At 43.7% G+C, this 21760-nt stretch overlaps 4 protein-coding genes across 6 annotated transcripts; 3 read left to right on the forward strand and 1 right to left on the reverse strand.

Moving 5' to 3' along the window:
- The first annotated feature begins 942 nt into the window (after positions 1 to 942).
- Positions 943 to 3661, forward strand: LOC116769438 (tubulin-folding cofactor B). The gene is made up of 5 exons (XM_032660527.2): positions 943 to 1150; positions 1236 to 1597; positions 2359 to 2558; positions 2751 to 3053; positions 3156 to 3661. The coding sequence occupies exons 2-5, from the start codon at positions 1475 to 1477 to the stop codon at positions 3271 to 3273; spliced, it is 744 nt and encodes a 247-aa protein (XP_032516418.2). The 5' UTR covers positions 943 to 1150; positions 1236 to 1474; the 3' UTR covers positions 3274 to 3661.
- Positions 3662 to 3716: 55 nt separating this feature from the next.
- On the reverse strand, positions 3717 to 7860 carry LOC116769437 (pleiotropic regulator 1). Its single transcript, XM_032660526.2, has 6 exons — positions 7597 to 7860; positions 7227 to 7351; positions 5087 to 5305; positions 4924 to 5010; positions 4533 to 4618; positions 3717 to 4463 (listed from the first exon to the last, which is right to left on the reverse strand). Exons 1-6 carry the CDS (start codon positions 7710 to 7712, stop codon positions 3756 to 3758), a joined length of 1341 nt encoding a protein of 446 aa, XP_032516417.1. The 5' UTR covers positions 7713 to 7860; the 3' UTR covers positions 3717 to 3755.
- A 191-nt stretch (positions 7861 to 8051) lies between these two features.
- On the forward strand, positions 8052 to 13038 carry LOC116769495 (uncharacterized). 2 transcript variants are annotated; one of them, XM_061522477.1, is made up of 12 exons: positions 8052 to 8415; positions 8498 to 8693; positions 9519 to 9708; positions 9777 to 10092; positions 10166 to 10317; positions 10395 to 10824; positions 10899 to 11250; positions 11546 to 11669; positions 11743 to 12055; positions 12126 to 12257; positions 12519 to 12688; positions 12763 to 13038. In XM_061522477.1, the coding sequence occupies exons 1-12, from the start codon at positions 8355 to 8357 to the stop codon at positions 12925 to 12927; spliced, it is 2601 nt and encodes an 866-aa protein (XP_061378461.1). In that variant the 5' UTR covers positions 8052 to 8354; the 3' UTR covers positions 12928 to 13038. The 2 variants fall into 2 exon arrangements, with proteins under 2 accessions (XP_061378461.1, XP_032516496.2); XM_032660605.2 differs by having other exon boundaries at positions 8058 to 8415; positions 8486 to 8693.
- A 2307-nt stretch (positions 13039 to 15345) lies between these two features.
- Positions 15346 to 18313, forward strand: LOC116778668 (uncharacterized). Of its 2 annotated transcripts, none has more exons than XM_061522565.1 (6): positions 15346 to 15615; positions 15735 to 16253; positions 16328 to 16500; positions 16747 to 16853; positions 17347 to 17732; positions 17955 to 18313. In XM_061522565.1, the coding sequence occupies exons 1-6, from the start codon at positions 15511 to 15513 to the stop codon at positions 18267 to 18269; spliced, it is 1605 nt and encodes a 534-aa protein (XP_061378549.1). In that variant the 5' UTR covers positions 15346 to 15510; the 3' UTR covers positions 18270 to 18313. The 2 variants fall into 2 exon arrangements, with proteins under 2 accessions (XP_061378549.1, XP_061378550.1); XM_061522566.1 differs by having other exon boundaries at positions 17991 to 18313.
- Positions 18314 to 21760: the final 3447 nt, after the last annotated feature.

The raw sequence follows: 21760 nt of genomic DNA on the forward strand, positions 1-21760 counted from the left end.
GTAATTATAATTAACTAAATCCTGACGGCTAAATAAATGAATCGATGTTCATGGTAAGGCTTAGCCTCGTGTGGACGTTACGTTAATTGTAAACATGTAAATGGATAAATTAAATAAAAATGTAAAGAAATTACTAAATAAAGAATCCATAATTAGAGAAAATAATCTTATAAATATATTATTATTTAAAAAACCTGTACGGTTACTCGATACTTTATCTAAGCGTTCTCATTCAATAACCTACTTTAATACTATAATGTAATAAGATTTATAAATAAAAGACTATTAACGCTTCGTATTTTGTGTGCCTATGCAAAACTTAGATTAAGCATATTATAGATTCAAGAAAGACGTCAATAATATGGAGTGGGAATTTTATATAAAAGAAAATTGTGCTTTTTGAGTGAGAGATAAAAAAATAATTAATATGCCGTTAAAAATGTACATTTATTAATTAAAAGAATCTTAACATACTACGGAAAATCACTGGATAAAACATACGTTTTATGCATATTGTTACAAATGCATAATAATCTAAAAATTTGTCGATACTCATATAAAAGGAAAACAAGAAATTTTTATTTTATTAATATTTGTGGTAGCAGTTTGCATTTCGTGCCAGTTTCAGTATTGTTGTAGCTACCTACATGTGCACGTCATTTTCGCGACAAAATGAATGAGAACACCAAAAGGCTTGGAGTGAGCACTATAATAGAAGAATTTATAAACATATATAGGAATGAGCCCTGTCTTTGTCAAATAAAAAATAACGAATACCCCCACAGGGACAAAAACAATAACCAATATTTAGTCCATGTCATTTGGCGTCTTCTGAATTTAAATTTTTTTTTCGCTGTAATAAAATCAAAAACTGCCATAGCATAATTAGCTCGCTGCATGTACGCAAACTTGAATAAGAATCATTGAATGACATTTGTGCAAGCAAGTTTAAGCCGTTTGTGGCTACATCCGAAATACGTGTATTTGTGCAAGCCCGGCATAACATTTGTAAGGAAAAGACAAACGATCAAAAAATAAACCTGTAATAAAGAGACATTCACAAACAATTGAAGTAGTGAAAAGTACAAAACTACATTTTCTTCTCCAGCTGAACAAAAAATGGCAGATTCAACAATTTATTACAGATTAGGTAGGTATAAATTAGATAGGATATAATTAATAGGATATGTCATTTAAAATTTTAAAATATTTATAAGATTTCTCTTGTTTTTTAGGTTGAGATTTGCAACGACATAATAATATGTGGAAAACTTAACGATAACAAGTTCTCAATGAGTCGTCTACATTGCCGGCGTCTATGGATTATCTATTGTCATATTTGCAGTCACTATTATTTTGAAAGATATCATTGTTATTAATTTGTTTCAGAAATCAGAACTCCTATTCATTATTTAAATATTTCTGTTTTTTAATTACTTGTGTTTGGTGTGTAACTTAGTTACAGTGTACGGACATGGAAGGAATACAGATAATTACTCAGGACTTTGTGAATGTCCATATAACAAAGTCGGGTGGTGAGGATGCCGCACCGATAGAACGTCGATTTAAGAAAGAGATCAGTATCCAAGACTTTAAGGTTACTGTGAAAAACTTTATCCTTATATTATTCGACTAATGATGTATAGCTCAAGCTTGAGAAAAGAAATACCTGTTTTATGAAAATCTATTTAAAAAAAAACAATTTGAAACTATTTCGTCTTAAAACATAACTATGGAAATACTTTAAAAAAAAAACTAACTCCTAAACAAAGTGACTCAAAAAAATTAAAAGTGTTGTGTATATGTTTGTTGCAATCAGAAATTGAGAGTTTTGCTTTTTACATATATAAAAATGAGGAGGAAAATAAGATAGGAATTAACAAACACTATATGCGAATCTCTTACTAGCACTATTATAGATTTAGATTTTAAACCTTGTTTTTTTTTTGCCTAACTTAAGTTTTCTTGTTTGCTAGACCCTTAATGATGCCTTTGTTATGTACAACCCTACACTCTCCTTGGCATCAACCAAACACAATTTGTTTTAAAATATTTTTGTGTTTGGTATGATGTAAATTAAAAAAAAGCATTTAAGAAATGTAATATTGAAGTCACAAACGGGAACTTCCTAGAATAGTTTTGTATTAAATAAATTATTTGGTTTGATATAAATAAAATAAACTATTCTATGAAGAAATAAAGCATCTATGTTTCTTAAATAATACTCAAAAACTCAGAATTCTACAGCTTTAAAAAGTAACTCATTCCTGCAGGTAAATGTTTGATATTAAAGATATGTAAAATACTCTTCAAGAAATAATATCACTTCATGGCATAAAATAATTGTTATATTTTTAGACGAAACTAGAGTTACTGACCGGTGGCTCCGCAGTGACCATGAAATTAAAACTCTATGACAACAAGAATAATTACATTGGTGACCTCGACAACGATCAGACAATGATAGGCTCCTACCCCATAGAGGATGGTATGAGGATACATGTCATTGATAATTTTTCACTCGTCAAGGATTTTGACACTTCAGATACTGCTGAGAGGTAAGCATTGTTCCCAAGATACATATATTAGGATCTAGAAATGTCAACTCAATGTCATTCAGTTTCTATTGAAATGCGTTAGAAATTTATGAAATATTGAATTGCTTAACCCCATTAGTCTTCTGTCAAATCGCGATTGGTCGACTCCATTTCCCTCTGTACTTGATCTTGCAATTTCCCATTACCTCGTAGATTCCGTCTGTCGGAGGAAGAGTACGAGAAAAAGGGCGACACCTTGAGATCCTTCCTCCAGAGAAACAAGCTGGGGAAATACAACGAGGAGGAGATGAACAAGATGAGGGAACAGCAGCAGAAGGAGATGGCGGAGGAGGCGGAGCGCGCGGCGGCCGCCGTGGTCGGGGCGAGGTGCGAGGTCAACGTGCCGGGGGCCGGGCCGCGCCGAGCCACCGTACGCTACAACGGACCCCTGGACGGAGCTCGCGGACTCTGGATAGGAGTACAGTATGATGAGCCCCGAGGGAAGAACGACGGGGAGTGAGTACTGCCGCGACGAAATACTGCTCGCTAGCAGAGATGCCAGCTGTTGGACTGTTCTGGCCGAGTGCGCCGAGCTCTGAACTACTTTTTGGTTTTCAGGGTTAATGGCAAGAGATATTTCACATGTCCTCCCAAGTACGGCGGCTTCGTGAAACCGGTGTACGTGACGGTCGGAGACTTCCCCGAAGAAGAAACCGGTTTGGAAGACGAGATATAAACCCGACCGCTCTCCGAGACGCTTTACATTACCTTTAAGGACCGTGATTACACTTTTCGTAATTCTGAAAAACTCTACCACCATGACAGCGTGACATCAGAACAATATATTTCTGCTGTCTGCTTTTAACATCACAGCTGCTATTTATGTTTTTGTTTTTTATATACTCTTTTATGTTTAGGCTTTGTAATCATGATATATTATGTGTTTTACTGAATCACTGTAGTGGAGTTAAGGGAAACGTGCCTCTATATATAATATTAATAAAATTAAAAAACATTTTAAAAACAATCAGAGGCAGTTAAAAATTAACATTCCGTGAAAAGATGTTTATTTGCAATTCTTTTAAAGTTGCCCTTCGGATCAATAAACCGATATGTATCGCTAACGAAGTGTTTTATTTCGTGTACTATCCCGGACCTCGCCGGACTGAAACGGTAAAATTCTGTCAAAAATATTTATTGATAAGAGTGGGAAGGTCCCTAGTACTTCCTCCTCTTGATGATCTCCGGCCTCCAGTTGACGGGGTGCGTCTCCTCCGAGGCGGCGTCGTCCTCACGGTATATCTTGATGGTCTTGTCGGCTTCGGCCGTGAGCAGGCGCGAGCCCGAGCGGTCGAAGGCGAGCGCGAAGATGCCGGCCTCCGAGTCCATGGAACCGGGCTGCACGGCCGACTGCAGGCGCTGGAAGTTGTACCCCGTGCGCCAGTCCCACAGAAACATGGAGCCGTTGTCGCCGCCGCTCGCCAGCACGCCCTCGTTGTTCACGGCCAGGCAGTTGACGATGGCGTTGTGGCCCGACAGGTTCTGGATGAAGCGGCCGTCCGGGCATTTCCACTGCTTGATGTTGTCTGGCGACGCGGACGCGAACGTGTACAGCGCGGGATGCAGAGCCAGCGCGCGCACCGACTTCTTGTGGTTGGTGAGCGTGCACAGCGACTTGCCGGCCGCCAAGTCCCACAGGCGCACGGTGGCGTCGTGCGAACCCGTGATGACCTGCGGCTCGGCGGCCTGGCACGCCAAGGACGCCACCGTGTCCGTGTGGCCCGACAGGGTGTGTACGTTGGCCTTGCTGCGGGCGTCCCACACCCGGGCCGTGGCGTCGCGGCCCGCCGACACCAGCACGTCGATGGTGGGGTGCAGCGCCAGAGAGTACACGGCCGACAGGTGGCCGTGGTAGTGACGAATCACCTGCGGGGGAACGCCGGGTTAATAAGACCTCCGCGACACACTGACCAGCTGAACAAACGTTATATTCACCTTGTTATATTCCAGGTCCCAACATTTCACCTGTCTGTCTTCGCCGCAACTGAACAGGTAGGGGTGACGCGCCGACACCTCCAGACCTTGGACACGCGGTGATTTAATAAAGTAACGAAAAATATACTACATCTAACGAACGTTGGGCTTCACAGAGCAAGAACTTCTGAGGGGAGACAAAAAGTGACGGGTTGTTTAAAGAAAACAAGTAACAAATAACAATCTATATTATAGACGAAACACGCTTTGTAATGTGCTTTGTAATATAGACTCTATATGACCGTTTTATTGTCACGTTTAAAGCTTCAGCCACCCTATACAACAAAAAAACTATATTCGTCGTCTTTATAATCTAGTGGGAAAACCTTTTATATTAAAGTCAAGGCCACACCTCTGACTGTGCTCACGTGACCGGTGAGAGACACTTTGAGCTTCCCGCTGGCGAGGTCCCATATCTTGATGACTCTGTCGGCGGCACCTGGACAACAGACAATTCTATTAGACACATCGCTCTCCGGATCTGCACTGGCTGGGTGAAGGGGGCGGCAGCTCACCGGTCGCGAACCACTCGTTCCCAGGCTCCACGGCGACGCAGCGCACCCAGCCCAGGTGACCGGAGATGACGCGGAACAGTTTCCAGGGAGCGTGCCAGCGAGGGCGGGGGGCGGCGGCGCGGCGCGGGGGTGTCGGCGTCACCGGACCTGGTGCCGCGCTAGGACCTGAGGCCGGCAACATGGCGCCGTCGCAGCCCAACGCCGCAGACTCCGCTATGTCTGGGAACAAACGCACACATATCACACAGAGAACATATCAGTTCAATAACTAAAACTAGACTGATGACAGTACAGGAGGAGCGGGTTATGGTTTGGGAATGAGGCCAGAATACGATGTTGGTGGGCACAATACTGTTTGATGATAACGAAGGGTTGAGGGAAGGTGAATGTAGACGCGGATAAAGATAAGCATATGAAAACAAAATAGTAATATCATATTTCACCAGCCATCATCAGCGTGCCGTCATCATGATGTCCTTATAAACGTTTACTGGTACCTACACATATATTCCAGAGTATTTCAATGCGAAAGGTATGTAAAATAAGCAAAAGCAAGACCGCAAAAGAATGTTACAGCACCTTAAGATGTTGGTTTGGATCAATGAAAGACGTCCCACTGACGAACACTCCAAGAACTGGATCGCACTATGAAGGATCTTAAAGACAACCAGAATATCATGGACGGATTTGGTGGGACTTTTATCTGGCGCCTTAATTCATACTTTTACGATAATACTAGGAGGGGCACACTGATGAGACATCTGTATGATGGGTATACCTTACATGTGATGATTTGTCTCGCTACTACTATGTCGTGTAGCTTCACGACGTTTCTCGAACAGGGCTCCTCTACTAAAAATGTTGAAAGTGTTTTGTTCCCCTGTAGCCCAGAAATTCTAACTGATTCGCCATTCCAGTTTAAAAGACTACTGTTTCCCTTCAAAGCGGCATTTGCCATAACTTTTAACATATTATCTCAGTATCCAATACCCAGAATCTGTCTGCTTTGGCAAAAAAGGCAGAACACAAAATAAGACAAAGTGCAAGGAAAGTTACGCGCACTATATTAGACGAGAGCTCCATGTTTTAGGACTGGCGACGGTCGCAGTGCAACGAGGCGAACAAAGCTTAAACAGCGGTTCGAGCGACACCTCGACAACTGACATGTGAGCATATGATGTAGAGTTCACTTTGAAACATTTATACATATTTTTTTATTTGTTGTTTCAGTTTAGACAACACGTACTTCAATTATATTATATTATATTTATATTATTACAATGTGAGAAATACTTTTAATCACAGTCAATGTTATAAATTAATTTGTTTGCCGGTAACATGTATTCAGAGTGTGGAATGTTATGGTGAATTTCTTTTTGTATCCAATAGTTATGTATCATAGAGTATGCGCTATGTAAAACTAAATCTCTCCTAGAAACATGGTATAGATCCTATTCATTTTAGAACTAGAAGAATTTTAAATGTCTATTCCCAATTTAAAGGAACAAAAGATTTTGATAATGATGAAATTTGGTACTCAAGTAGATTGGACTCAAGGGAAGAACATGCAATCTCTCAGCATTCCATAGATTCACCGTGTGGGGGCCGAGTCTATCGCATTATAGGGAGAGGAGCTTCGACAGTGCTTGAGACCTGAGACCCAGATGTAGATTTAAGGGGCCCCTATTTAATACTAGTTAAATGCTCACCTACACCATCCCATCTCCTCTCCCTACCTTACCAAAATTGAGACGAACCTACTAGGGCTGCCTTCAAAGTATGGTCTATGAAAGAATTGATGTTAGTTCTGGACAAACCCGAGTGATTTAGTAGGTTATAGAGATTAAACTGTTATACCTCTTGCTCTCACCACTACAACATACAAATTTACGACAAACCCATTCCTAGTGGGTTTGTAAGTGAGCTCATAATACTTATTGACCTTGATGGCATGGTCTTTGCGGATGTTGGTTTCTAGAACTTTTGGAACTATGCAGGTGTGGGGCCTGGCTGGTATGGAATAAACATTAGACATTGAAAGGAAAACGACACATAGATAGTGAAATATAAAAAATACCCAAACTCCAAGCATGAGAACAAAGATTACTAAATGATATAACCATGAGCTGGAGCAAGTCACCTGTGTCATGAGGGATCTCAGGCTGGCTCTTGGTCTCCAGTTGTTTGAATGCTTGTGCCTTTTGTACTGTTGTCATAACTTGCCCATAACTGTCCCTCGCTTTAATTCCTCGTAATATCTTTTCTCTGCAAAATATTTTTATTAAGTTTACATATTAAGACAAGATTAAATTTCCTTATTTCAAACAGTTGATGGATGGTAACGTTTGACTTACTCTAGAATTTATAAGTTAATTCAATATGGTTTTGTAGTTTACAACTATTTAGTTATGTTCACAAAGATATTTTGTTGTTTATATAGCATTAGAAAGAAATATTAATTATTATTTATACAATAGAATAAGTTGGATATTAATATTATGTGTACTTACGCTTTTTCATCGATTGGCGGCAACATACTTTGGTTTGAGAGAAACATATCGTGTGATCGTTTAAGTGATCTAAACACCAACGTGTGCACAGAATGTTTTATTACTTCGTCAGTCATTTTGAATATTTTCTAATTAACACGGTTAGCACATAATAAGGGGGTTAAAAGATATAATTTAATAAAATAAAACTTCAGTGACCACAATTGGATCCCTTCTTAATACTTATATGCAACATTGTTTGTCATTAAAAAATGACAAAATGTGTCAATGTGACATTTTATAGTTTATAGTTTATGGTTTACCTGCGCAGAAGATTATACTAAAATATTATGCTATTATTTTAAACTTTCATTTAAATTATAATAATATAGAGATATAATGAGATCTACTATCATCTTGGTCTTCTACTGTCATCATATAAAAGTATATATCTCATATTAGTCCACCGACGAAATTAATAAGAATAATGTTCCGACCTTTAAAGTGGTAGTTATATGGTTTCTCTAGTATTTTAGGCTTTAATTTTATCAATTAATCATGTTATGGCTTTGATGAACAATCACTGATTTTAAACAATTTATCAAATGACATAAAATTGACATTCAAACGTCAAAGTGTAGCCGAAAGTCTTTTGAAATTTACAATTTACATAGGTTTTTAGGAACTCAATAATAATGGATTTTCGTATTTAAGTGACGCTATACACAGGAAAGACTATGTTTATATAACTAATATTTCCAAGAAACTAGTAACTAGAAATGGCTTTGTTCCCCGCGTATTCATCGGACGCTGTAGAAAATACTACTATAAAGGAGCGAGGTGTTTATTACTTATAAAATATTTCGAAAATTGTCGCTCGGGCGGTGTTTTATACATTTCGTTTTTTCAGTGTACATATCAGAAAACCCATCTCAATTTATCGAGAGCGAGTTGTTGGCGAGTGATTCTGAAGAGAGTAAGGACGAGCCTGCTGAGAAGTTGTCCCGTGTATTTGTCAGAGGTCCCCGGCCTCAGAGTAATGATGACTTCTACATTGATCGCAAACTCGATCGCGGTAATCTTCGGGTCTCCACCCTCTACTACCCTGGCAGACCGCAGTATGTAGATTATTTAAAATATACTTTTATTAATGTTATTGAGACAATTACTTTTTTAACGTTTTTTCCATCTTTAATTTTGTTAAAAATAACAGAATCTATTTTGATGGGGCATAAATTATGAAAAAAACTTAGGAGTCATGAACATGACAATCATGTAAGAAGTGTTTAAGATTTATATAAAAAAAAAACTAAAATCCCTTAAATACTAAATAACCATAATGTAACAACAAAAACAGTCAAAATTAACATTTACATTTCACACCAATTGCCGAAAAATCTAGTTCGTTTAGTGAGTTTATTTAGTCTGCTCTGTTAAATATAACATCTTGTAAATTACAGATTAAAAAAGATATTGTGATGAAGTTTAATATACATCTACCGCATATAAATCCACAACGAACCTATTTCTAGTAAGTTCGTTATATTTATTGACCTTGAGGGCATGGTCTTTGGAGATGTTGGTTTCCCAAGGAACCATAGGCCCTATCATCACAACACGTTTTAGAATTCGCGATACATAAATATGTTTGGTCTGGACGCCGGCGCACAAATATCCTCGGGGATTTTGTATTGTTTCTCATACATATCCATAATTATAGTCCAATCCGAAGCCGCTGTAAGGATAGAGTAAGGCTTAAATATATGGACAGACATGGACATGGCTAGACAATGGATTAAATACATCGAACACGCCTGCTTTTATTATGTTGTTGTCATTATATAGAATGTGTTTGATCTTCATTGAAAGAGTTTGGGCTGTCCTAAGCGCTCCGCCGGTCACACGTGTTCGCGTCACGTCTCACCGACCTCACACGTCGCCAGGTACGAGTGTAAGGTCCGCCGATTCTCCGAGTCCAGGGGCGAGGCTCGCAGCCGGAGGTACTTCACCCGCCGCGTCCCAGACTCCGACCCGGATCTCGCAGACCTGCAAGAGAGAGCCGCCGCCTACCGCGACCTGCTGCAACGAAACCCCACCGACGTTGCCCTCTGGGAGACCTTCATCGACTTCCAGGTGAGAGCGCAATTCTCGGTCGCGGCTCGCCCGCGCACTGTTCCCTCATGAGCCATGTGATCGGACAGGAGCGGTGCGGTGGACAGGACGCGGCGCTGAGGGCGGTGGAGGAGGCGGTCGGCCGCGCCCCGAACAGCGCCCGCCTCCAGGGGCGGCTGCTGGAGGCTCTGCGCGCCGCTCTCGACCAGCACCAGCTGCTGCAGAGGCTGCGGACCATGCTGGCGGAGGAGCGCTCCGGGGCTGCTCGCGTCGCGCTGTGGGAGGCGCTACTCGACGCCCTGGGGGCGGAGCGCGGCACCGATGCCGCCAACCTCACGACCGCCGCCGCCGCCGCGCTCAGAGACACGCCGCGGGAACACGCGCCGCGCATATTACACGCACTCGGTACTCACACACACAGACACACGCGGCCCCACCCGTCTCTCTAACTCACACCGGCTTCCTCCACTTCATCCAGGGTGCTACCTTCGAGCCGCTGGTCTGTGGGAGCGTCTCGTGCTCCTGGTCGAGCTGACGGTCGCCATGAACTACGCTCCCGCCGCGGTCTCCGCCCCCGACCCGGCCGTCCTCGCCGAGGCGGAGCGCCGCTCGCTGGAAATGGAGGATCAGGTGCGGACGGGCGCTCCTCTCTGAAGCGGAGTGAGGAAAAATAAGTTAAAAGGTAATAACAAGAAACTTCCTCGCAGGCGATCTCCAGCGGCCTGCCGCTTAGTGCCGTGTGGGTGCGCGTGGAGCGAGCGCGAGCGGCGTGTCACTGGCGGCCCGCGCTCCCGTCTTCCTCGGCGGACCGCTCCCCGCCCCCGGCCGACCCCCAGCGGATCCCGTTGCCGCACGACGTCGCTGACCTGCTGCTGCCGATGTCCGCGGACGACCACCTGTTCCACCTGTCCGTGCGTCTCCTTCTCCTGGTCAAGGTTCCCATGTTGCCCGCCACGGACCTCTGGACTCGCCGAGCGGGAAGGCTCGGTGCAGGCGGCGGCGGCGAGTCTCTCCTGCCGCTGGTGTGGGCGTGTCGGACGCTGCCCCCGGCCCACCCCGCTCGCCCTGCCCCGGAGCTCGCTCGTCGCCTGCTCGCGCTGCTAGTGGACCCTCCTCACTATTTTTCGGACGACACGGGTCAGTCGCGGGATGGGGTCGGTCGAGGTCGCTCGAGTTCTTTAATATAACGAGCGTCATGTCTCCGAGCGCAGGTTATCTCACTTGGGTCAACTCACTGTGGGAGGTGTGTTGTTCGCGGGCGGGAGGGCGCTCGCGGACTGCCCTGGTATGTTGGAGGCTCCGCTGGCTCCAGACGCTGTCTCTCCTCTCGACCGAGGACGAGGCGGAAACGAGACGACTGCGGGCGGAGGGGCGGGCTCTGTTGCGGCGCTTCGAGACCGCCTCTCCTCTACCGTACGCCGAGTGTGCCAGGCTGGACTGGCTGGCGGCGGGAGGGGTCCGGGGCAAGGGGGCGGAGCGCGCGCTGCAGGCGGCCGGCCGGGCCCTGAGAGCTGCGCTGGCAGACGACTCTTGCCCTCCTCAACATGCGCTCTTCGTGGCCAGGTGAGAGAAAGAGAGAGATATAGTACTTATTAGAAAGAGAGAGATGTAAAGCAGCACGACGCGACTGGACGCGTCTCCGAAGGCCGGCGAATGACCTTCATACGATGCTTGCCTTTATCTCACATTAAGAATAATTATTCCAGCAAAAAAGATATAGTTATCATGTTACTACGTTGATGACGGAAATGACAGGCCTCCTGCAGCGGCGCGTGGTCGGGCGAGGCGGCCGGCAGATGTGACATTTATAGTAACTCTTTAAAGTCGCTACCATCGGGTTCCGTTTGGTGACCCGCAGGGTGGTGGACGAGATCGCGGGCGGGACCAGCGACGCAGGGGTCGCCGCAATCGTGACGGCCGTCACCGGGCGCGACACGCGCGGCGGGGCCTCGGGGGACGAGCGGAGTCACGCGCTGCAACTAGTGAGAACACCACCGGCCGACTAGACGGGAAAGCGAGCGGGCTCTAATGTACGGATGTCGTCTGTCGGAATAGTGCGAGGAACGCTGCGAGGACATCGAGCGGGGGCTGCTGGCGGCCGGCGAGGAGGAGGGCGAGGGCTCCGGGCCCGACACCTGGGTGGACCTGCTGCTGCCGGGACACGGCGAGTGGGCCCGGGCCCGGACCGCGCTGGCTGCACCCGCGAGGCGGGCCCAGCTGGTGGAGCGGGTGCGCAGCGCGGCGCCCGCGGCCCGTGGATCCTCCGCCGCCTGCTACTGGGAGGACGCGGCGGAGTCCCTGGGCCGCACGGCGCGGGTCGCGGCTCGCCTCGCGCCGCTGTTCCCGCACAACGCCGCGCTCGCGGTCGGTGAGTCCCTCGGCGGCGGCGGACGGCGGGCGCGGCGGCCGACCCTCACGTGACCCATTTCCTTCCTCAGTGTCGGCGGGCGCTCCGCTGTGGTTGTCTCCGGCGGTGGCTCGCGGCAGAGGCCCCCGCGCCGGTGCGGCCGCCTTCGCTTCCTCGCTCCCCGCGTGGCTTGCGGCTCTGCGCACGGACTTCGCCCCGGCCGGTACGTTCCTCTTAATATCAAGAATAACACTGGTTACAATTTTATATTTTTTATTTAGGAACTAATCTGTTGCAAAGCTCAATCAAAAACAGGACCTCATTAATGAACCTTAGTGCCACACAAAAAAAAGACAGTACCAGAGAGAATACAATAGTATTGCCGATATACATGTACTACTTATTACTAACAGTTCCTCGCCGTCCTCGCAGTGGGACCGTTCCGAGGGAGGAGATGTCTCTGATGGATCTTCTTCTGTTCCAGAGGCGGAGGCGCTAGTCCGCGTTTGTCGTCGCCTGTGCTCCGCGTCGGGAGCTGCCACGGACGAGGCGGCGCTGGCCTGGAGCGCCCGCATCGAGGCGGAGGCCCGCGCCCCGAGACCGCGGCTCCCTCACGCCCTGTTCGCCGCCCTGGAGCGCGCGCCGCAGTATAAGGTACGCGCGTGACCTTGCGCCGGTCAGTGGATCGGGCGGTTGGTGTTCTGGTGTGATCTCGTTTTCTTCGTCAGTGGCTGTACGTGCGAGGCGGGTCGTGGTGCGGGCGCGAGGCGGCCGTGTTGTCGGACGCCCTCCTGGAGCGCTCGCTGCGAGTCCACGCCCTGCTGGCCGAGTTGGAGCCGGTCCTCACCACACTCCCACGAGACGGTGAGGACGAGCGCCTGGTCCGGGACTAACGACGGTTATCTCCCTGCAGGGTGTTTCGGGGGACCGCCGGCTGCCGCTAGCCGCTAGCCGATATTTTTGTATTTATCGTTATTGGAAGTGAATAAACTTTATACGTTTAATGATTTGTTTTTCTCCCGTTGTTTTCCCTCCGGAGAGGTCTCCGGTCTCCATACACACGTCCGTCTCACAGCCGGGGACCGTCGTCCTCCACCTACACACTGCCGTCACCTCTCAGCCGCGAGTCTTCCGGGACCTGACGCAGGCTGTTGAGGAACGACAGACACCATCGTAACTCGAACTATTAGCCTCATTTCAGTCCGACGCTGAGGCTGTGTCGAGGTGACGCTCGACGAGGTGTCGTCGGATGGGAGAGTGTTGGGAGTGTGAGGGCCTAGACAAAGTTGAATAAACACTTTTAATCCGCGTCTTGTATCATAGTCCGCGGATAGGAAGCACGCTTTGCTACATCTGACATCTGATTCTTTGCTTTCAAAATTGTACGCGGACTTTATGTAGTCTTCATAGTTTTAATTTAAATAAACGTCTCTAGAGTGGTGGCTGCCTCTGTTCTTATGTCATCAGACAGACCGATCGCGTCCGTTAAAGCAAAGCTAATATTTAATATTCAATAAATCGTTCTCAAGACTCGAGAGTGATCTGAGTGTGTTCTTTGTGGAGTCCCGAGTCATGAATACGAGAGGATGGTCGGGAATACCACACGTCTGAACCGATAATAAGGTTCCTTAGGAGCGTTCAGCACGGCTAGGCTCCCAGCGACGGAGTATGACAGGGCTCCGGTAAAAGAACGGAGTCTTAGATTCATAAACTAAGGTAATAAATAAAAACTAGGCGGATGATAACCCCTACAAGGGTTTAATGCAACAAGACTACATTAAGATATGTGATTGAATGTGTAAATTAACGGTTACCTGGATTTGTAATATATAATTTTAACAATATTGACCCCAGCAATAGTTACATATTGGGCTAGTTGTTAAAATTTTTTCGATTCGAACCAAAAATTTGAAATTTCTGATGAATTTATCAGAATAACTTTTTAAAAGTCTTTCTCGGTTAAGTCTCGACGGCTCACAGTCCTTGGAAACTGCTCCATTTTGTTTTGTGGATTTATTGGCGGTTTTCCAACGGCGAAGCGACTTAATATTAGGTGTTGGAATTAATTCGTAGCATTTTTTTAAATTAAATAATAACGATTTATTCGAAAAGAAAATATAAAATTACCTTATTGAAAATACTGCCCATCGCTTGCCACTACTTTTTCCCAATTATTAGGTAACTGTCGAATACCCCGTCGAAAAAACTCTTCGTCCTTTGTGGCAATCCATGAATCAATAAATTTTGGCAATCCTCATAATATGTAAATTTTTTCCTGATAAACCATGAGCCATTGATCGAAACAGGTGGTAATCGGAAGGGGCAACATCCGGAGAATGCGGCGGGTGGGTTAAAACTTTCCATTTTAATGTTACCACTCTCAAAACGCGCAAAACCATTTCCGACACGTTTGGTCATCTAAAGCATATTCACCGTAAACTTCTACTTAAATCCGATGAGTTTCTGCAGCACTTTTGTTGCCACTTGTTGTTATTACAATAAAAATAAGATGCGTCGTAAAAACAGTACCTAATAACAGCTATTCAATGATCAATTCGTTTCCGAAGGTAAAAGCAGAATTCTGTAATAACCACGCCATCTGCCATCAAACGCTACGAACTAATTCCAACACCTTAATATCTTCGCACTCACGATCGTCTCTTTACCGTTGTTAAAGACATAAGGTTTAGATTGCTTTTTGTTTATTTTGTGAGCTGTATTAATGCTGATGTCAGGTTAGCGTGAAACAAAACTTAGACCTTGGTACGATAGTAGCTAAAAAAATTCTTAGAATGTTTTTATTACCAATGAAATACATCAGAGGTAAAATTACAAATAGCGAATTTGTTTTTTTTTCTTTAATAGAATAACTGAAAATCAGAAGGAGGTATTTCCCAGATGAGTTTCATATTTACTTAATCGATGGAAGTTCTTGAACTTTCTAAAATATTATTTTGGCTCCATGTTAAATTTGTTAAAAATTTATGTATAACCGCGCTTTTAATAGTCCCGCACGTCAATTTATTTCAAAAACCATCTCTAGATCTGAGATAAAGTGCGTAGGCCTCGAAGCTGGAAATAAATGTACCTTTCTTTAAGATTAGCTCTGAACTCCACTGAGAAGAATCCTTATGTTTCTGAACTGGACTTATTGTTTATAAGTTAACGTCCTTTTTGCATATTTCAGTGTTTACAAATGGGGAAATATATTTTATTTATGTAACGTGGTCATGCGAATATATCATCTTGCAATATAAAAAGAATATCAAACCTTTTTTCTGAAATATTAACAATTCGCAAAATAACAGACGTTAAAGAAGAACCGGATGACATGCGCGTCTCATTTATGTCAAGATGAGAAAATTAAATTGAGTCAAAGAAGACGTCATCATCGCTATTTTCTATCAAGTTAAATAAATTGTCGGTATGAAGAGCAGTGAAAGGCGTAGTGGATGCAAGTGAGTGAGTGAGTCAACATGCGCAGTATTAAGCCCTTCACGGCCCTGCTGCTGTTGGCGTTACTGACTCAGGCGACCGAGCTGACGGACGATGACCCCGACAGTGACCCCGCCCGCTTCATGGTACCTTCGCCTACAATATGACGTCGAGAGACACCATCTATTCCTTAAACATATTCTATACGTGGACAACGTGTGGCCTGTTGTAAATATATAACTATACATAATATTTAAATCATCAGATAGTAGTGGAGCACGAGGACGGTCATCAGTGTGCGGCGTCCCTGGTCTCTATCCGTACCGGAGTGACGACGGCCCGCTGCGCTCGGCCTCGGGGCGCCGGCGACCTGTGGGCGTACGCGGCGTCGTTGGTGAGCGCTCGGCCTCCCCCGCCGCCCTCGGCCGCCGCCCGCCGCGTGTCGCGCGTTGCTTTCGCGGGCGACGGAACCGACCCCGGCGACCCGGCCCTCGACATCGCGTTGCTGGAGCTGGAGGAGCCGTTCGGTGTGGAGGCGACCTCGCGCCCGATACTTATGGCTACGTCGCGGGAGGCCTGCGAGGCGCCCCTGTGCCACGCTGTGCGAGCCCTGCCCGCGCTGCCGTCTCCGCCGGCAGCGGCCGGGCCGGTCCCGGGCCGCCGCGCTCGTCTGCGGGTGGTGAGCCTGTCCCGGGCCCCGGACGCGCGCTGCTCCGCCCGGGTGCCACAATGGGCCGTCTCGAGGCCTCGCTCAATGTGTCTGTCCGGGGACACGCTGTGCGAGGTGAGTGAAGGTCGCCTGCGTTCGATGAGAGCTTTTCATGTTGGAGACGATCGACTCTGTCTTTTAATCTCCAGCGCGACCTCGGCGGCGGCGTGGTGTGCGGCGGCAAACTGTGCGGCGTGCTGAGCGCCGTGGCGGGGGACGGGCGGGCGGCGGGACAGAGCTGCGGCGACACGCTGGCGGCTCAGAGCGTCTCTCAATGGCGTCGGTTCCTGCACTGCGCCTATACGTTTCATCTTTGTGGAAGGTAATTGGAAATTTAACGGAGCTGAATCTAGATTCGAAAAATATAACTAAATATTATATATTGAGACTAATGAGGGAATGGACAGTTTATTTTGTTTATACACATTCATATATTTTATTCGTGGTTCAGTTTATCCTTCGATCGGAATATTAAGTGAAGTCGTGAAGAAATTTATTTTAATTTAAGCACCTGCTCTAGGTTGAGAGCTACGTCCGTTCATAAAACGCTTATACGTGTCCGTTACAGCGGAACGTGCGCCGGCCAGTGTACAGAGCAACGGCTGATGGAGGATCATAAGGATATAAGTGTAACTTTTGGTACAGCGCTTACGACGGTCACAGAGATTATTACGCGTAAGAAAACATTATTTTTTATTTGGCGGTTGAAAGGCAAGGAATATCAAGTCGCAGTAAGCGGTAGTTTACTTATACAGATACATAACGGACTACAGGAGGGTACAGAAACATAAACGGTACTGTTTACATTAAGTACTAAAAAAAGGTGTAGGTGTAGATACATTCAACTAACCTATGTATTCTAATGACATTCATTTAAAGTTTTTTGTATTTGTATTATGTACCCTCGACGAAGAAAAGGTACAAAATGAAATGAGCAAACTTATGAAGAAAAATAGACTAAAAACAAAAGAAAAAGTAGCCCAACCTTATTTCGTTCTATTGTTTTAATGAAACTAAATCTTCTGCATTATTTACTTTTCATCAAGTAAGAATACCATAATAACGTGTCAAGAAATTATAAGTAACTGTTTTATTTTTCAAAGTCGCAGCTTATTTTTTTGTATGTATATAATGTAATTATTTTATCAAAAACAATCATTGTTCCTAGGATTCACGATGGCTTCTAGCAGCTACAGCGATAATGATACGCCCCAAGTTTTATCTTCAGACCAAGACGCAACTACTCGCGGTTATGAAGAAGTCGGTGCGCGCGGTGTCTCTTCCACCTTCTCATACTTCTCTCCACCTTCTCTCTCTAACCCTTCCCCTCCTTCCCCTCTTCCGCCTTCTTCTCGTCCCCCTCTTCTATCTAGTTTCCCTCCTTCTTTGTCCAGTACACCGCAGTACTCTCCCACTTTCTCTTTGCCATGGCCCTCCCGAACGACTCCTACACCAATGCCTCTGACGATGAGTCTCTTCGATACATCCATGGACTCACAGTCGGCGTCGTTGCGAGCTTCAGCCGACTTCGAGCCGAACAGACCGGACTTTAAGGTATCGAATTACATTCGCTAGTATTGGACCATTAAAATTGACTGAGCTATAATCACGTAGATACATTGATAAGCAAAACGATCACACATTAAGAAAGATCGAGTATTATGGTCGTCTCCGTCCCGTGAAGTCGGCAGTCCGTGTGGATGCATTATATTATAATGGCGGACGAACCCTCGGGCCGTAAGCCGACGTGCGGATATAATGCATGCGCACCCGTAGGCGGCTCCGAATCAACCGACTCGCGTGCGCTTGAAGGCGGGCGAGTACGGAGACAACGTGGTCGACTACGGCGGCGGCGGCGAGGAGCCCGCGCCGGCCGCCCAGCTCGCCTCGCGCCCCGCGGAGCCTCCGTCCTCCGCCCCTCGCACGCCGCCCTCCACGCTGCTGCAGCCCGAGCATCCGCCACCGCCGCCCGCCCGCGCCCTGCAGGTCCCCGCCGCGGCCTCCGCCACGGGCCGGCCGTGGTCCCCGCGGCCTCGGACTCCAGGCGGCCAGTCACGTCGTGTTCTTGTGCGGTTGCTTGCGTCGCTGTGAGCGTGTGGCGAGGTTATAATCGAAATAAAAAAGTGTGATCCTTATGACTTTTATTTCATGTTTATTCTGACTTCAGGAGAAAATCTTTGTATAGATGATAGAGTGATGTATGAGTGCGATATGGATAGATACAGAGAGGCTTTTTTTTCTCTGAAAGATGAGATCAAAATTAATTCAAATAACAATATGATTTTATTTTAAAAATAATATTTCGGATTATTACGCGTTAGTATTTAATATTTCAAAATTTAGTACATACTCTTATATATAAGTATTTTAACTTGTCTGCTCGTGATCACGGTTGCTGCAAAGTAACCGTCACGTGGGGAGCGTGTAGTTTTGAAATTATAATAAAATAACGCGTAATCAGCGCCTTGAATTGACGAGAATCAATATGTATGAACGGTATCGGTCATTGTATGGAATTTTAACGAACATCACTAAGAGTATCATGGTTCTCGGTCCACTGACGACGCCGGCAGGGATGCTCATGAATATATATGAATATTCATAGCGAAGTCACTAGTAGCTGTGCGGGGACACGGCGTAGCGGGACAGATTCAATCAGGTCTGTTATGAAGCCAGGAAAGTCAAGGAAGCTGCTACGGAATTCTAAGATTTGTTATCTTTTGGCCGCTCACTAACCCAGCTGAGGAACTTACAAATAAAAAAAAAAAAAAAAAACTTAGTATCTTCATTAAAGAATAATTAGTGGATAATAGTAATAGCATTATGTCACAAATGAGTTTTGATATTTTAGGCTTTTTGTCCAATTTGAATGACACATATGCCGGGGTACCACAAGGCGGCGTTCTGTCTCCTTTACTCTTTTCTATATTCATAGATAATATTTCCAAAACTATTACTTCTCCCTACCATCTCTATGCTAATGACTTGCAGCTCTATAGGCATGCCTCACCATCTACACTTAAGGTAGCTATCGAGGCTATTAACGAGGAGTTGAAATCTATACATGAATGGGCAATTGATTTCGGTCTGCTAGTGAAGCCAAACAAATCTCAGGCTATTATAATATAATTGGAAGTAGACAAATGTTTAATAAAATTAGTTTTGACATCTTGCCCTGTATAGTGTACGACGGAGACAGAATCCCATTTCTAGATCGAGTTAAAAACTTAGGAATGTTAATTGATTGTCATTTTTCGTGGACAGCTCAAGTGAACGAAGTAAGCCGTAGAATTCACCATACTCTACATTCTCTTAAACGTCTGCAAAACTTCCTTCCTTTTAAAACAAAAATTATTCTTGTACAATCTCTTCTTCTTTCCTTACTCGATTACGGTGATGTTTGCTATCTTGATGCCACTGATGAGCTGCTTGATAAATTAGATCGGCTTCAGAATTTATGCATCCGTTTTATTTTCGGCTTGCGTAATACGACCACATTTCTAAATTCCGCAGTAAGTTAAAGTGGCTCCCCATCCGCTTCCACCGGAATATGCATGTTTTAACACTAATGTACAATATGTTGAAACATTCTTCTCCCCCGTACCTACTTGAGCGTTTTAAATTTTCCATCCCCAGAATCCTTCCTAATCGCTCTTGTGTTACACAAAATCCTCTTGAAATCACCTCCTTTAATACAAAATTTTTCCGTAAATCCTTCTCTGTCCTGGGTGCACAACTGTGGAATTCACTCCCACCTTCTGTCTACAGAGTCCAAATGCACCTGCATTTAAACATCGACTTAAGAGATATCTTTTGTCAGTTTCACCTTCTGATATGTAATGTTTATTTATTTATACTATTTGTATATATTTTATGTATATATCTATGTATGTACAATATCAAAATTACAATATATATATATATATGTAATTTTGTATGCTTATATATAAAATCTCTTTATTTATTTATTTTTCCTTCTCTATTTTTATTATACCTACTCCACGCTTTCTCATCTAGTTTCCTCTATCAATAGGGTTTCTGGTAGAGATCTCTTTTAAGAGATAAGTTATCCTTTGTGCATCACTTTTCTTTTGTAATTAATTTTGTAACTATTTCTACTCTTGGTACATAAATAAATAAATAAATAAACAAATACCTACATATGTAGGTATTCTGGCGTGTTTAAAAATGTTCATCACACCTACGTACAACAAATAATTATTTATACTGACACTGTTTAGTTGCATTTTGATTGATCAATCACCGTCGCGGAGAGATTTTTACGACAATTTGTTAGGGGATTATTTAATTGTGTTGATGTTTTATTAAGAGTATTTGAATTTAAACTATTAATGAATATAATAATTTAATAATTTTCTTTATCTATAAAAACAAACGCAGATTAACAAATACACAAATTAATACATAAGGTTCAGCAAGCGTGGGACTTATTTATTTATCTCATGCTCTTTGGTGAGGTCTTTTTTTTTTTTTTTATGAGCGTTCCAAATATGAAACAATAGACGTCTACTTAGATAAAAGAGTCTTTTCTTAAAATTTGTAAAGAGTAACACCAGACAACGCACAATTTCGGTGTATTGCGCTTTTGAATAACTAGATTATCGTTATGATTACGTGTTCCGTGCGGTGATAGGGGTGTGGGTGGTGCGAACAGGTCCGTGTCTGCCCTCCATCTCGAAAACGGTTCAACGTATATAAAAAAAAAAATTAAACAAAATTTGTAGAGAATTTTGTATTCTACAATATTGATAATAAATATAAATAGCATAAAACCCATGGGAAATGATATATTTCCAAAGAAAGCGCAAAAAGCGATGTGAAACCTTTGACCTTGAAATTTAATAGTTTCTTACCCTACCATATCGACGGTCCGTACCTATATAAGGTCAAGTTAAAACCCGTGGTTAACAGAAGAGCGTTAATTTTATTCAAAAAGCCCTTGAAATTATTCTATGACCAATAATAAATATTTTCTTTTACAATTTTCTTTTTTTTTTTTTTTTTTTTTTTTTTTTTTTATTTTTATTTAACCGTTTCTACTCTGATACTAAAATAGAAGCATGTAAGTCATGTTTATGATACCCTATATATATTTTATAGTCTATATTTTATACGGAGGAAACAAAAAAAAAAAAAAAAAAAAGGGGTGTGTGCGATTCACATACGATAGAAGTGAAACTTCAATAAATCGAGAAAAGAATGAGATGAACATATGTTACATAATTTATTGAAAATGTATCAAATGTTCAAATATCGTTATTAAATTATATGTACAATTTTAAAATTATCCACATTTTATTTTAAAACTAATATTATTTTTTTTTTTAATGTCATTTTAATTTTCAATTTCCTTACAATTAATTTTACTTTTCAATAATATTCATACGTCTAAAAATTGTTTATGTTTCCTATAAATCTAAATGATAAATCATTTTGTTAATTTAAGAATTATTAAGTATAAATTTAAATTAAATTAAATTTTTAAATCATGAATTATAAATTAAGTATATGTTTTAAAATTAAATTATTAAATTTAAAAGTTTTTTTCCAACTAAATTGGT

Source organism: Danaus plexippus, chromosome 14, assembly GCF_018135715.1.
Source record: "Danaus plexippus chromosome 14, MEX_DaPlex, whole genome shotgun sequence".
NCBI classification, from domain to species: Eukaryota; Metazoa; Arthropoda; class Insecta; order Lepidoptera; family Nymphalidae; genus Danaus; species Danaus plexippus.